General features: G+C 41.4%; 1 protein-coding gene across 7 annotated transcripts in view; it reads left to right on the top strand.

The window, feature by feature from the left end:
• The first annotated feature begins 379 nt into the window (after window positions 1–379).
• Window positions 380–15329, top strand: part of SMAD2 (SMAD family member 2) — a 75064-nt gene continuing 60114 nt past the window's right edge. The window contains exons 1-2 of one of the 7 annotated variants that reach the window (XM_045065606.1): window positions 579–720; window positions 1066–1149. Coding sequence is in view for 1 of the 7 variants with exons in the window: in XM_045065605.1 (XP_044921540.1) it covers window positions 4370–4400 (31 nt within the window). In the remaining 6 variants the exon portion in view is untranslated. Of the gene's footprint in view, window positions 776–922; window positions 1150–4301; window positions 4401–15329 lie in introns of those variants that run through there. The other 6 variants (XM_045065604.1, XM_045065603.1, XM_045065602.1 and 3 more) reach the window with 6 other exon arrangements.

Here is a 15329-nt window from a genome sequence, read left to right as displayed (position 1 = left end):
GCGGCCCCTATAGGCCCCACCCAATGGCGCTGGCAGAAGACCGGGGAAGGGGCCCCGGGCCGAGCCGTTAAGAGACGGGTGGTCGGCAGCGCGGCGGGTTACGTGCCTTCCCCTCGCCTGCCACCATCCCTTCCCTTCCCAGAATCTCTCGTGGGAGCGCGCCCGAGACGTAGTCAACCGAAACCGTGGGCTTCCCACCCCACCTCGTCCTCGGCCGCCCCGCCGCCCGGCCGCGCCTCGCCTCACGCTCTACGGGGGAGGCGGGACCAATCAGCGAGCGACGTCTCCCTTCCGATTCGAGGCCCCCGACGCGCGGCTCACACCCCGAGCACCGCGCGCGCTCATTGGCTGCGCGCGCCGCCGGTCCGGCCGGGAGGGCGGGGCGGCCGAAGGGAAAGGAGGTGGGGAGGTATTGGCCCGCGACTCTCCGAGCCCCGCTCGCGCCCCGGCCCTTCCCGGGCGCTCGGCCTCCTTCCTTCCCTCCTCCGCTCACCCCGTCTTCCGTGCGCGCCGAGCGCTGCGCTCGGCCGGCGTGCCTCGCGCCGTAACGGGCGGCCGGGGGCGCCAATCAGCGGGCGGCAGGGTGCCAGCCCCGGGGCTGCGCCGGCGAATCGGCGGGGCTCGCGGCCCGGGGTGGGAGGCGGGTCTACTGCGCGGCCGCGGCGGCGGCGGAGCAGCTCCCAGCCAGCAGCCAGCGAGCGCCGAGCGAGCCGCCCGGAGGTGGGTGCGCCGCGCCGCTGCGGCCGGCGGCGGAGGGCGCAGGGCGGAAGCGGAGGTGGGCCGGCGGGCGCGGCGGGGGAGGGCTCGGCCGTCCGGGCGGCCCGGGGGAGGAGGGTGGGATGCGGGCGGGCGCGCGCCTGAGGGGAGGAGGAGGGGCGGCGGCGGCGGCGGGACGCGCGTCCCCACCCCCTCCCTCCCGCGGGCGGTGGCCGAGCCCTCGCCCCCTCCCCGCGCGTCGGGCCGCGGGCCGGGCAGTGGCTGGGGGGGCGGGGCAGGGCGGGCCGGGCGGCCGCGAGAGTGTTTTCAGTTCCGCGTCCAATCGCCCCTTCCCCTCTCCCCTCCCAGCCCCTCATCCCATTCGGAAGAGGAAGGAACAAAAGGTCCCGGACCCCCGGCTCTGACGGGGCGGGACCCGGAGCCTCCGTGCAGGTAAAGCGGCGGCGCCCGGCGGGCCCTCGGGGCTAGGGGTGTGTTTGCGTCGGGCTCGGGTCGGCGAGGCTCGCCGCGTCACATGGCCACGGGGGCCGGGGGACGGGGTGTGGCGGGGTCGGGGCGCGGGGGCCGGGCGGGCGGGGAAGGGGTCGGCGCCCGAGCTGCCGGAGCTGCCGGAGCTGCCGGAGCTGCCCGGCGCGGAGCTGGGGGCCGGCCGTGGCCGGTCCTCTCCCGGGCGAACACGCTGAGTAGTTTGTGGTTCTGATTTTCAAAGCCGGAGGGACCGAGCTCTTGTTTCGGGAGTTGCTGGCAAGCCGTGTGAGGAGCGTGCGATACTTAGCTTCCACTTTTTTTTTTGGTCCTGTAACCTTTGTTAACCATTCTGGTCCCGGGGTCTGAATTGCTCGTGTGACTCTCATGCAGGCACGCACACGGCTGATAAACTCTGTCGAGAGCCTTCTGCATTCACTTGTGAAAGTTGCTCTGGGAGTGGAGCCTGTTAGTTTTTGTCACACGCCTTTAAGAAAGCACGCTAATTGATTTCACGTATTCCAGACTTGGTTTACACGTTGGCAACGTTAATTGTTTAGTTCTCTCTTGGGGGGGTTGGGTACTTTGGCCTTTTACTTACTTAACCTTTCTGTGGTTATGGTTTCCTTTTGATCCTAAACAAAAGAAAAACAATACCTAGGTTGGTGTTGTTGTTCCTTCCTCTTGACCCCTTAAAAGCTAAGTACTACCGGTTTGTTGTCAATGAAACCTTTATTTAAAAAAGCATCTCCATCCAGGTAAGACGAGTTTGAACGCAGCATTTCCCATCAGAATCGTGTCTTGTTTGTTATAGTTTGGAGTGTCCTAAATTTTTGTTTTAGACTTCTAAGGAACACACGTAAAGTAGCTGTTAATGAATAAATAAATGGTCAGGCAAAGCGACTTGGAGTCCATCTTTCAGAAGTGCTTCCAGAAATTTGAATTAATTTCAGAATTCTTAATAATTCTGTAATTTCAGTTTCTTTTCGTTTGTTCTTCTCTGATTTTATATGAATTGAACCGTACTGTACTTGCGATGTAAGGATGTTTTTCCTTGAGCCGAATAAATAATAAATTTGCTCTTACTCTGAAAGTGCATTTGCTATTATTATTCTAGTTTTGACCCCCTTTAAAAAGTTTTCCTGAGAAGTTTAAGTTAAATAGTTAAATGAAGTTTGAGGAGTTTTAATGTGAATAAGGAGATAAGTGAAGCAAATGTAACACAGATGGGTGAAATAATGTAAAATACAGTTCATAAATGTATTGTAGCTTGACAGTTTTTTCATCTGCCGTAAAAAAAACCACACAGGATATTGTGGAATTTTTCTCAATGAGAAGGTCATTTAGCAAACATATTAAACTCAGAAAGTAACACTGATTTTTAATTTTTTTAATTTTAATTTTTAATTTTTATTTTATTTAGTAACACTGATTTTTTAATGTATTTTTAAAGTTCCTTGATTTTTGCCATAAAATTAGTTGTGGTAGTAAATAAGGGTATTTTGAGTCCAAGTGTACACTTAGTATTCTTAAATGTTAAAATTGAGTTTAAAGTAGTTTATTGGCAAATTTTTATTCATGTGATTTGAAACATTCATTTCTGGGCTTGCTGAGGAAGAAGTGGCTCTTAAAGCTTTGGTTTTGTACTTTGTAGTTATACCTTGTAAAGCAATATCACATTGTAGATGATGAGCAAAAGTTTGGTTTTTCATGGTTGGAACTTACCTATGCCTAGTCCTAAGTGATCAAATCTCTACACAGTCTGTAAGGTTCGTGTAATAATAGTCTTGTAAGAAACCATGCCGGGTAATTTCCTGTTGTTTGTGGCTTGTCAGGCCTGGTATGTGTTTTAACGAAGTAGGAATTTGGGGATGGTTTGGTGTATTTCTGCAGTCACTCTTTTTAATAGGAAAAAAGGTTGTTTCTACTTCAGGTTGGGAAAAGGTCCTCTTATTTTCATATCGTAAATATTAGAATTCTGTTGCTGTGATCTTGTTACTTCACGTTTAGGGGAGATATGGGAGTGAAACAGTTGAGCTGCATCATCTGATCAAAGACCCATTACATTTTTACATTTAGCAAATATTTTCTGTATTGGCTTTTATAAATGAAAGATCTCTTTATTCTTATTTGGTTTTTATTCTGTTAGCTTTGTGCTTTAGGACTCCAAAGGCCTTGTTTTGTAGCAGCTTTTTATACAGGTGTTTTTGTAATGCATATAAAAGCTGTATTTAGTGCAGTTTGGCAGATGGGGACTTAATTCATGTTCTTGGGACAAGAGTCATTTTTAGAGGATGGAGAGGGACATGTTTTAGATACTTTGTCTTCTGATGAGGGGAGAAGAATGGTTTTTAAGCTTTTAATTTTTGTAAGATGAAAGCTGTTTTCCATCAAGTATTGCAAGGGTATGTCAGGAATGAGAAATCCAAAGATTTCAAGAGCAATTCAGGAGAGGTTATACATTTATTCAACAAAATAACTTGTATTTATTGAACAAGTAGCATTTATTCATTTACTCAACAAATAAAATAGTCTTTGCTGTGTCAGGCCCTGGACTCAGCAATAAAGGATCTAACAAGAAACAAGTATGCCCCTGTTCCTTAATGGAAGTAGAGAAGTGGAAACTCCTCCTATCTCCTGCCTATCCTCCAGTCTTTCGAGTAAGAAAAATCATGTTATTGTACAAATTGAGGGAGCTTGTGATGTATTACTGAGCCAGTTCCTAAAGTATGCTTACATTGCTTTCTGTCACATGTAGAGGACATCACCAGGGAAGATGTGTTAACTCATAGTGTCACTGGGAACAGTCTGTATTTGGGGGGTGGGGGTTGAGGGGAACTTGTCACCATCTTTGCACAATCTGTACAAACTGAGGATATGGCCAGTGTTACAGAAACATACTTGTTGCTGAACAGATGAACACATGTAGAGCTCTAAGCTTAACTTGCCTCAGTTTGATTATCCTTTGCCTTTTACTTCTAGAAACTGGCTGGAGAGAGAAAGCAAATCTGCATCAGACAGGTTCCATTGAAAGAATTGGAAATAAAGTGCAAAGACACTGAGCTACATCGAGGAAAAGGATTGGGCTACAATCTCATATAGTGGAACCGTCTTGGGTTATGGAGTCTGAACAACCTAGGCTGGTGGTTGGTTTCTCAGTTACAGTGTTGGGCAAATTGCTTAACTCATGAGCCTTGGTTTTCTGACGGAAAACAGAGGTAATGACAACTGCCTCTTCCATTATTATAAGGATTAAATGATTGTGATTGAAATACATTGAACAGTTCCTCAGACCTAGGGTCCTCCCAGATGATCTCTTGCTCTCTTCTCTTTGTAGCTTTCAGTCGTTTTCTTTCTAATCCAAATGATTTACCTACACTCTTATTCTTGACCTATTATAAAATGCATTTGAGAACCAGACACTAAGCAAAAAGGATTGGGATAGCTGTCAGTGGTCCTTCGTCCACACCTGAAGTTCTAATCACAGGAGAACCATTGAGACCCATCAGTAGAACCTGTTGGTATATATTTCACATGTTTCTAACAAAGTTATCTAGCTTCTAAGCCCACAGTAGATTAAAAAGAAGTAGATTGTGGGTAATGTGGGAGATTAAGGGGAGTGTAGTGGGGGGTGAGGTAGGAGGATGGGGAACTGTTAGCCTACTGTTGTAAGAAAAAACAGATAACAGCCTGGTGAGGATAATAGAGATAATCTACAAGACACAAAACAAATATTCAGAGCCTAACTAACATGTCTGGGACCATTCAGTGCAGGACCAGACCTGAAAGCGGAGTAATGAATGTTCATGAATTAGCTTAAACCATGTTTGGGAAAATCTTTTTAAGAGCGCAGTAATCTACATAATATACTTTAGATTGTCATTCAGGATGATTAGCAAATGTTCCTAAAGGGGTAGAACGTCATGCGCTATCAAATGACTTATTTTGGGAAGATCCACAGTATCTACTATGACCAACATGGTTTTCATTTGTTCTGCCGTTTAGAGCAGCACCATGATTCCTGACTGAGAAGGCCTTCCTTTTAGGCCAGTAGTAAAGAAAGGTGATCTAATGGGGCATTCTATGCCCCCCGCCTTTTCTTCAGAGTAAGTCATTCTTTGTCAGTCTGCAGGAGTGTCATCTAAAATGTTTTACTCCAGCTTTAAGACAGAGTGTGCTAGGGACGCCTGGGTGGCTCAGTTGGTTAAGCAGCTTCCTTCAGCTCAGGTCATGATCCTAGTGTCCTGGGATGGAGTCCCACATCCGGCTCCTTGCTCCGCAGGGAGCCTGCTTCTCCCTCTGATCCTGCCTGCCACTCTGTCTGCCTGTGCTCGCTCTCTCTCTGACAAATAAATAAATAAACTCTTTTTTTAAAAAAAAAAAAAGGCAGTGTGCTAGATTTCAAGGACAGAACATGTGTGGATGGTTGGCTAGTCTGTCTGCTGAGGCTTCTTGAAGCCTCTTGTGTGACTTTGATCCAGTATTAGCCTTAAAAATTCTTTTTTTTTTTTGGATTATTCTCCCTCCTACCTCTGAGTTACTCTCTAAATCATCTACTCTATTAAATACTCATTGGTGACCTATACATAGCCTTTGCTATTTTTTAAAGTTGGTTTTTTTTCCACAAGTATTACAAAAGTAATTCAGTCTCACTCATTTAAAAATGCAGTTTGAAGCTTCTTGCTGGTTTCTGATCAATTTTGATCATTATTCCAGATTGTTAAAATTGTAATATATTCAATTAGGACATATTTCGGTGCTTATTCTAGATAGACATATATCTAGGGTAGTTTTCAGCTTCAATTTCAGTAATTTCATGTGAGGAGAATATAATTTTGCCAAGCTAGTTGAATTTAGACACTGCCTCTGATTTGGCCACATAGCCAGAAACATTAGGGTAATTCTCTGATTTACATAGTTGTCTTACATTCTAGAGTGGACGGGTTCCTCTTAATGCATCTGAACCAGCAGTGGAACTGGTGCCTGGTAATTTAGATCTGTCTTTAGTTGGTGCTCACAAGAAAACAGAAATCCTAAAGTCATTGATTTTAATCCCATTAAAATTTGTGAGTTTATTATGAAAAGGTCACTAATTCTCCTGGGTAGTTCTGTAGATTTGGAATTATTTTGGCCTCAAGACAAAAGCAATGGAAAGTGAGTGTAGACCTTCGTTTTTATCTGTTCAGTCCACAGGTCCAGTTTGCAGCTGAAGACCTGCAGTTCCTTTAATCTGGTGTCCCTACTCCTAACCTTTTAGGGAGAGGGCAAAGTTTCAGGCTTAATGTATTCAGTTAGTAAGGAAGAATAATCATGGAGGGGAGCCACTGGAAGTCCATCAAGTTCATTATCTTGAGTCTTTTAATTCAAAGAAGACTGGATCTGAGGAAGTAACAGGGGAAATCTGTGATCTTGTAATTTGCCCATGTTTAAGGTAAAGTACATTTTCATATGCTGCTTCAGCTCTTCCAACAATTCTATAAAGAGATAATGGCTAAGGTGTTTTGTAAATACGAGGGAAATGTTCTATCTTAATCCCATCCTTCATAACAAAATGTGGGGCAGTGAATCTGATTTGCAAAGTTCACAGAATAAAACTCCTGGTAAATGCTACAATGGGAGTTGGGCCCATGGGCTTTCTCTCTTGATTTGAATGAACTATGGAAACTTTTTTGTTGAGTAGAGCTGTTCTATCTGTGGCAGTGAATGCAAATTTTCCGTTGTTTAGACCAACCTTTTACTTCCTAGACAGGTGGTTAGGGTGTAGTTCTTGTAAACTGGCCAATTAAACTTTATTTATAAAATGTTTTAAGTATCAGGAGGGTCCTACTTTGGCCTGAAGTTTGTACGCTGGTGATTTCTGCTAACCCCATAGTTATCAGACTGAAAGCACACAAACACCTATGCACACAACAACCAGAAGCCTTTTGCAAAAAAATCTAAACAACAACAAAATAAAACATTCTGCAGAATCTCAAAATGTAAGGGGAATGAGCAGTTGCTGAAGCCCTGCCTCCTTTTCTTCTTCCTGGGGAAGCCTTTGGAGCTCCACTGAAGAATAATAGATTGTGAAGAAAAACCTTGGCTGCAGACCCAAACTAACAGGGTAGACACTAGCTGCATGTGGCCATTTAGCACTTGAATTGAGACTACAGTAACTGAGGAAATAAATGTTAAGCTTAATTTAATAGAAAGTTCTGTGGAACAGCCCTGTTCCGGACTTGGCTTTGACTGCCTGAGGACTGTACCCACTTGATGTGGCTTTGAGTGGCTGCTTCAGCAGAAGGTCAAGACAGACTTCAGGAGTTTGAAGGGCAGTTTGAGTACTGAATATTCTTGCTGAGTTAAGTCTGGGCCTGGGCCTTGTGTGGTCTCCTAATAATTGGATGCCCCCTCCTTTTTTAAAAAAATCTGGGAATGATAAATCAGTATGTAATTTTATGTTTATAAACTGATTATAGACGTACAGATTCCATACAACTCATTCAAGGTGAAAGGAATAGAACTCCCAAGAACAGGTAGTCTCTTTACACAGCAGTCCCTGTGTAATGTGGACTTTCACTGAACTGACGACCTACTTTCAGGGTTAAATTCAAGTTGTCACGTTGGGTTTTGAAAGTCCATAAAACTGAATATGTGAATGTTTTCTCTTTGCTTTAGTTTAAAGGCACCCATCGTTCTCATCCTGTGGGGCCACCTTAGGTTTCCAGTGGCAATGTCCTTCCTTACTGGCTTGCAATTTTGGAAAAAAACATAGTAACAGTGAGAATTGAGTAATCTGTTTTTCAGTGTCTTTTTTTTTTTTTAATGCTTTCCGTGAGCCTCATTTCTTTGACAAAACCATTGTAAAAATCCACATCATTAGTATTTGCTTTTTTCTCTACCCTTGTGATATTCGTTTGAACATAGATTGCCAAAAATCTTAAAGTGATTTTATACTACTACTGGAAGGATCTTTAGGTGATCTTTGAGATAGTACCATCACATTTCAAGTGTTTTATGTTGAAATATCTGACTTGATTTTCATTTGAAATAAAAATTTGATAAAGGTATTTGGGGAATATTTTGTATTTTCAGTTTGAATACATTTGAAACCTACATTTGCTTTCTGTATTTAATCACTTCCTTTGTTCTACACTTGAACCTCGTGAAATGTTTTTTTGCCACTCTTCATATTCCATTTCCTACCTCCCTTTCAGAAGTCACCAGTGAATTCTGAATAGCCAAGTTTAGCAGTGTTTTTCAGTTATACTGTTTTCAGTGTTTACCATTACTGACTAGACTCTTTACCTAGGTTTCTTAAAATCTCACACACCTGCTGAAACAGACCCAGATTAGGCCCATTCCACCTGCTACAAATATTGGATAAAATGAAGGACTTTATTTCTCTTATGTATACAGTTGATCTAGAGAGGGAGGAGGAGAGGAAAGGAAAAGAGGAGAGAGAGAGAAATGTACCAGAAACCTGGAAATCAGTCTGTGTTAAGGAAAAACTGGCTTTGGGGGAATTTACTAGAGAAGAATCTAGTAGCTAGGGTTGGAGTTGTAATGCTAGGACGCAGGGAACTATATGTTAAGAGAGAGAGTGTGTGTGTAGGAACTATTCCAATATTGAAACATCTGTGGCCTCTGGGAAAAACAAGACTCAATCAAACCTCTCCATGAAGGAACTGGAAAAACACTAGTCTTTGTAGATGGACCTAAATATCCCATGAAGGCCAAGCATGATTGGATAAAAAGCAGATAGCGGCTATATGTAGAATGATGGGCTTTTAAAATAGGTAACACACAGTTGTCAAAATTCAAAAGCTACAAAAGGACATATGGTGAAAATTCTTTGCCAGCCTGTCCCTTGGCCCACCCAGTTGCCTATCCAAAGGCTAGTAGCATTAGTATGTTTTTGTGTAATGCTCCCGAAGCTCTGTGGATATATGAGCAACTTTGTGCATATAGTACCTTTTAGTACAAATGGTCGTATGTTTTATGTAACAGTGAATCTTGTAGATTAGTCCACATCAGTATATAATAAGTACCTTTTTACTTTGGTTTATTCTCTCTGTGGGTGCCTGTAATATATTTGAATGGTTGTCCATTGGTGGACAGTTAGGTTATTTCCAGTCTCGTGGTATTAAAAAGTGTCGCAACAAGTAAACTTTGTTTATTCATCATTCTATACATGCATGAGGTAGATTTCTATAAGTAGGTTAATAAACATTTTATTTATGTTTTGTTTGTACATTTATTAATAAATACATGTTTACTTTAGGGAATGTACTTTTTTTTTAAGGAGGTAGTGCATGCACATGGTGCAAAATTCAAAAGGAACAAAATAGTAAATAATGAAAAGTAAGTCTCCCTTAGATCTACCTCCTGCTTCCCCATTCCAGTTTCCAGAAATGGAACCACCATTAGTGAGCCTCTTTCCTGTGTATCTTTTTCTAGATCTGCTCTGTCTAATGTGGCCAGTAGCCACTTGTGGCCATTGAATACTTGAAATGTAGCTAGTCAAAGCCGAGATGGCCTGTGAGTATAAAATACACAGGCGATTTACAACAGTACAAAAAATAGAATGTATTTTAATTTTTAGTGCTGATTGCACACTGAAAGAATATTTTGGATATACTGGCATAAATTAAATTATTTAACTGATTAATACTTTTACTTTAGTTTTTTAGTTTTACTTTAGTTTTTTCTACTAGCCACAGCTACTACTGTGGCTAATAGAAGATTTACAGTTGAGTATGTGGATGGCATCCTGTTTCTGTTGGGCAGCATGGACCTAAAGAAATTCCATGTGGATACAAACATGTAGGAATATATGAGGATTTCTTTTCTCAGGCAGGTGTTTTTTTCTTTTGCATTATAGTCTGTGGAAGCAGAAGTCTCTCGCGAAGATGATAGTTAAAAGAGACATATCAGGCAGTTAGTTCTTCACGGTCTCATTTATTCTTACCCGTTCACCATGATCACTCATGGGTCTCATCAATGAAACACATGCTTCCATTGACTTTTATGATGTTTGTGCACTTTGGAGAGAAGCCAGACATTATTCTTGTCTATGTTTTTGAAGCTAATTCGCAGTGATTGCCTCTACACCTAGGACACAGCTGTCATCCTGGGATTCTCCTTCATGGTCCTCCTGTGGCGTTCTTCACTTTCTTCTTTGTTGGATATCTTATTCTTTTGGCTCTCCCTCCTTTGATAGAACATATCCTTCAAGACCTTTTTTGGGAGGGAATGTGGTGGGTAGATAATCTGGAGATTTAATATGCCTGAAAATACTTTTATTTTGCCCTTGTTGGTTAATAGAATTCTAGGTTGGAAGTATTTTTTTTTTCCTTCAGATTATGAAGGCATTGGTCTGTTGACCTCACTTACAGTATTACTCTTAAGAAAACCAAAGCTCTTCTGATTCTTCTCTAAGTAACCTGCTCTTTCTCCCAGAAGACTTGAGGCTTTTTCTTTGTCTTTGGCATTCTGAAGTTTTACCCTCACCAGCCTGGATGTGGGTATGTTTTCTTTTGTCCTGAGGTCTTGATCCTTGGTTGGCCCTTTAGATCTGGAAACTCCCATCTTTTAGTTATTTCTAGATTTCTTTGACCGCTCCCCCCCCCCCCCGCCCCAAACCCCCAACCTCTGATGTCTTTTTGAAGTCCTGTTTGGATATTGGACCTTCTGAATTGGTCCTCCAGTTTTCTTCACTTTATCTGCTATTTTCCCTCCTGTTTTTTTTTTTTTTCCCTATTTTTCCGTCCTACTGGAAGATTTCCTCTACCTTACTTTCCAACCCTTCTATTGATGCCCCCCACTTCTGCTATCAAAAATCAAAAACTATCAAGCTATCCAAGAACTCTTTTATTCTGTGAATGTGTCTTTTGTAAAGCAAGCTCTTCTTGCTTCAGGATTGCTCCCTCCTCTTTCTATAGCTGTGTTGATGATTTTTACAGTGTTTTCTTTTTCTGTATGCTCTCAGATTTCTTGAGTTGCATTTTTCTGTTTTTAGCTATTTTTCCCTTAGGTAATGAGAGGCATTTTTTATTACAAGGGTAGGGGTCCAAAAAGCTGCTTGGAAACTGAGCAGGTGGGTGAGTCTTGTCTCCTTTCGGTTTCGTCGTAGAGTGGTCTGTGTGGGCTGTTTGTTGGTAAACTCTCAGTATTAGTATCTGTATGTCTTCCTTCGTGGGTTTGGTCAGGTACCCTGAAAGAGTCTTGATCTGACTAAATGGGTAAAGGTCTGGCTGCTAGTATTTTGGGAGCCAGAACCCAGTGGAGGAAGGGAGGAAGGGGTCAGGAGTCTGCATTTAGCATACCGTGTACTCCTGTTCCTTTACTCCCCTTCTTTTCCTAGTGGTCCCTGGGTATTCTCCTAGTCCAGTGAGACTGTTTCACTCTCTGCTGAGAATAAACATCTAATCTTCCATAGAGGGAGAGGAACAAGTACCCAGTGACAGAGTGGGGGAGCAGGTCTGAGGATGTCATTGCTTCTCAGATATCTCTCACGGAATCCTGCCCATTTCATTTTCTCCTCTCTCAGCCCTCAATGACTGGTGCTGTCTTTTACTTAACCCTTTGAGAATTTTTCTGTGAAAATCAGGATGTTTCCCCACACCTCGCATAGAGTTAGTAGTTCTCTGATCTGTTCAACAGTGATTACTCATCCATTCATTTTCCAGTTATCAAAATTTTGCTTGTTTTCTTTTTTTACTCTTCTCTCTATGATGAGATTGTCTTTTTTCTAATTCTTTTATTATGACTTTTAATAGGCTGCTGTTTTCACCTGCAACTTACTGATTAAAGTTTTCCATTAAAAATATTATTAAGGATAATTCTCTGAATGAATAAGAATTAGAACGTATAACTTCAAATCAGGATGAGGGAGTGGAAATAAATTTGATCATTCCTACAGAAGGTAGAAGGGGGGAAAGCAAAGAAGATGCTTGGGAATTAGAAAATACAAAGTAAGATGATAGAAAATTAGCTGAAGTATTTTCATGAACCCAATACATAGTTTCAGGAAAAGCTTACTGATTAGAAGAGAATGAAACATTAAAAAAACAAAAAAACTCAACTAAATGCTTTTTATTAGTAGACATACCTAAAACTATGATGACATAATTTCAAGGTAAAGGAATAAAAAAAATAGACACTGGGTGTAATCTATGTCTTAATCCATCTTGGGCTGCTGTAACAGGATTCCATAGACTCAGGGCACTTAATGGAAAACAAGTTTTTATTTCTCATAGTTCTGGAGGCTGGGAAGTCCAAGTTCAGGGCACCAGCAGAGTTGGTATCTGGTGGAGGACCTGCTTCCTCCTTTGCTGTCACCGTGTATAGTGGGAGGAGGCAAGGGAATTCCCTAGGGTCTCTTTTATAAGGACACTAATCCCACTCATGAGGAGATATTTGTTAGTAAAGAACTAAAAATTAATGAGCTAAGTATACAATGTAATGAATTAGAAAAAGGAGGGAAATAAAGTTGAGAAACGTTAATGAAAAAAGTAATCAGATCAATTAAATGGAAGGTGCTAAGTTGAAAAAACTACATTTGCTAAGTTTGGTAGAGGAAGAAAAAAGGGCACAAATGTATTAGAAATCAAAAAGGATATGACTACAAATCGAGATTTAAAAAAAACTGAGAACACTGTGAAGAGCTTTTTGCCTTTAAATTTGAAAACAGGATCCATAGTTTCTTGTGAAGTAAATGACCAAAATTGGCTTAAGAATAAGAAACTTGACAGGATTATTTATTTTATTTACTTATTTATTTATTTTTAAAATATTTTATTTCTGAGAGAGAGCGCGCACTCACAAGCAGGGGAGGCAGCAGGCAGAGGTGCTGAGCAAAGAGCCTGATGTGGAGCTTGATCTTAGGACCCCGGGATCATGACCTGAGCAGAAGGTAGATGTGTAACTGACTAAGCCACCCAGGGATACTGACAAGATTTATAATTTAAAGAAAATTTAAAGACTTAAGCTAGACATCTACCTGCAGCAAAATAAGATTAAATAAAAACCCAAAGCCAAAAACCCAAACCCCAAGTGAAAACCCCAGATGGACGAATTGTATAAAACATATGAAGAGCGGCACCTAAGTGGCTCAGTTGTTAAGCATCTACCTTTGGCTCAGGTTGTGAGATTCCAGGGTTCTGGGATTAAGCTCCACTTTGGCCTTCCTGCTCAGCTGGGAGTCTCTTTCTCCCTCTTCCTCTGCCCGTCTGCCTGCTTGTGTGTGCTCTCTCTCTCTCTTTCAAATAAATAAAATTTTTAAAAAAATGAAGACTCAGTAATCCAGTTTTATACAAAATGTTACAGAAAATAACACAAAATTATTTTGTTAGGCTACCGTAATCTTGATACTCTGGGTGGGACAAGTGTAGTATGCAAAGGAGATGGCTAGACCACGTCTCAGTAATAAATGTGGCAATAGAAATTTTAGGTAAAATGTTAATATTTGCTTAAAAAAATACCATGACTAATAAACGAGTGTGTCTCAGGAACATAAAGATGATTAAACATTAGAAAACCCGTAAACGAAATCAGCACATCAAAGGAGAAAAGCCATATGATCTTCATGGTTAAAGGGGAAAACGGCGTATGACTAAATTCTGTACTCATTCTTAGAAAACTTAGGAGTATAAGAGGACTTGCTTAATTTGAATGGTGTTGGTTAAAAAAAACAGACCCAGAAGTGTACAGAAGGCATGATTCCAATTATATGAGTTTCTAGAACAGGTGAAATTACTTTGATAGAAATCAGATCAGTAACTGCCTGGGGTGAGGCGGGTGGATTGAAAAGGGACACCAGGAAGCGCTCTGGGGGTGGCGGCTATGTGGAGGTGTGCATTCCTCTGGAACTGATCGAACTACACATTTAACATCTCAGCATTTTATTGCATGTAAACTGTGCCTCAATAAAGTTGATTTTTAAACAGTATGTAAAAACCGGGTATTTCTATATGCCAACAAGACAGGATTTTCAAAAGCTACTATTTAAAATGACAACACAAACTACCAAGTATCCAGGAAAAAATAAAACAAAAAAATGTGTGAGACTTTAATGGAGAAAATTTTAACACCCCTGTAATTCAAATTATAAGCAGATATACTGTGTTTATAAATGGAAAATTGTATCATTAATGTGTCAGTTTTCCTCCACTTGTTTATATATTTGGTGTCATTCCAGTTAAAATTCCAGGACATGAAAGAGGAGCCACCTCATCAGATGCCAGGACACATTCTTTTGCTTTAGTAGATACAGTGTGATCATACCACCTCAGCTATAGATTAATGGGAGGAAAAAAGGAGATCATGGAAAAGCAAGTAGCTTTGTAATTGCTAGGGAAGATTCATTATATGGTGCTGGGATACTTGGTTATCTTTGATGGGGAGAAGATCTCTACCTCACAACATACACAAAAGTAAGTTATAAAGATGAAAAGCAAAACTTTAGACTTTATGACTTTTCAAAGATGACAACAGATGGAAGGATTTTTAAAAAGATCCCAATGTATACATAATACAGTATTTAAAATATTGATGAAATATGAGCTCATTAAAGTGAAATCTTCAGTATAAAAAACCATCAAAAGTCACTTGCTGGGTAAAGATATGTGGCATGTGTGATTAACAAAAGATTATCATCCAGAATATGTAAATAAACCTTTTGAATTAAGGGAAAGATGGTGAATATGAGCAGATAAGTCAAAGGAGAGAAATCCTGAAAAGTCAATAAACATGAAAATATTCTCAAACTCCTAAGTGAGGGAAGTGCAAAACATCAGCAACACTCCGTGTCACACCCATTCCTTTAACAATGGAGGTACCAAATAGTGTCAAATGTTGGACTAAGTAGGAGCTCCTACTTCCGTGGTGGGAATGACTGTTGCTATCACCAGGTTGACCAGATTTGGTAAAGGATATGTGCATGTCCTCCTATGCAGCCTTTCTGCTCCTGGGCACATGTCTTAAGGCAGTGGGTTTCATCTGTTCTTTATAGACCCAGGTAGAAAACAATATTTTACATGTGACAGAAACAATTAAAAATTTTAAAAGAAGTGTACTCTGCTTTCTACTGTGTTCTGGCTAATTTTCTCTGTGAGTTTTATAATTTTTGTATGTTTTTTCTTTTGCTTTTTGAAAGATATTTTTCA

This window comes from Mustela putorius, unplaced genomic scaffold (genome assembly GCF_011764305.1).
Source record: "Mustela putorius furo isolate JIRA1106 unplaced genomic scaffold, ASM1176430v1.1 tig00003858_pilon_pilon_pilon, whole genome shotgun sequence".
Lineage (NCBI taxonomy): Eukaryota > Metazoa > Chordata > Mammalia > Carnivora > Mustelidae > Mustela > Mustela putorius.
This window is presented reverse-complemented; position numbering and strand designations above follow the sequence as displayed.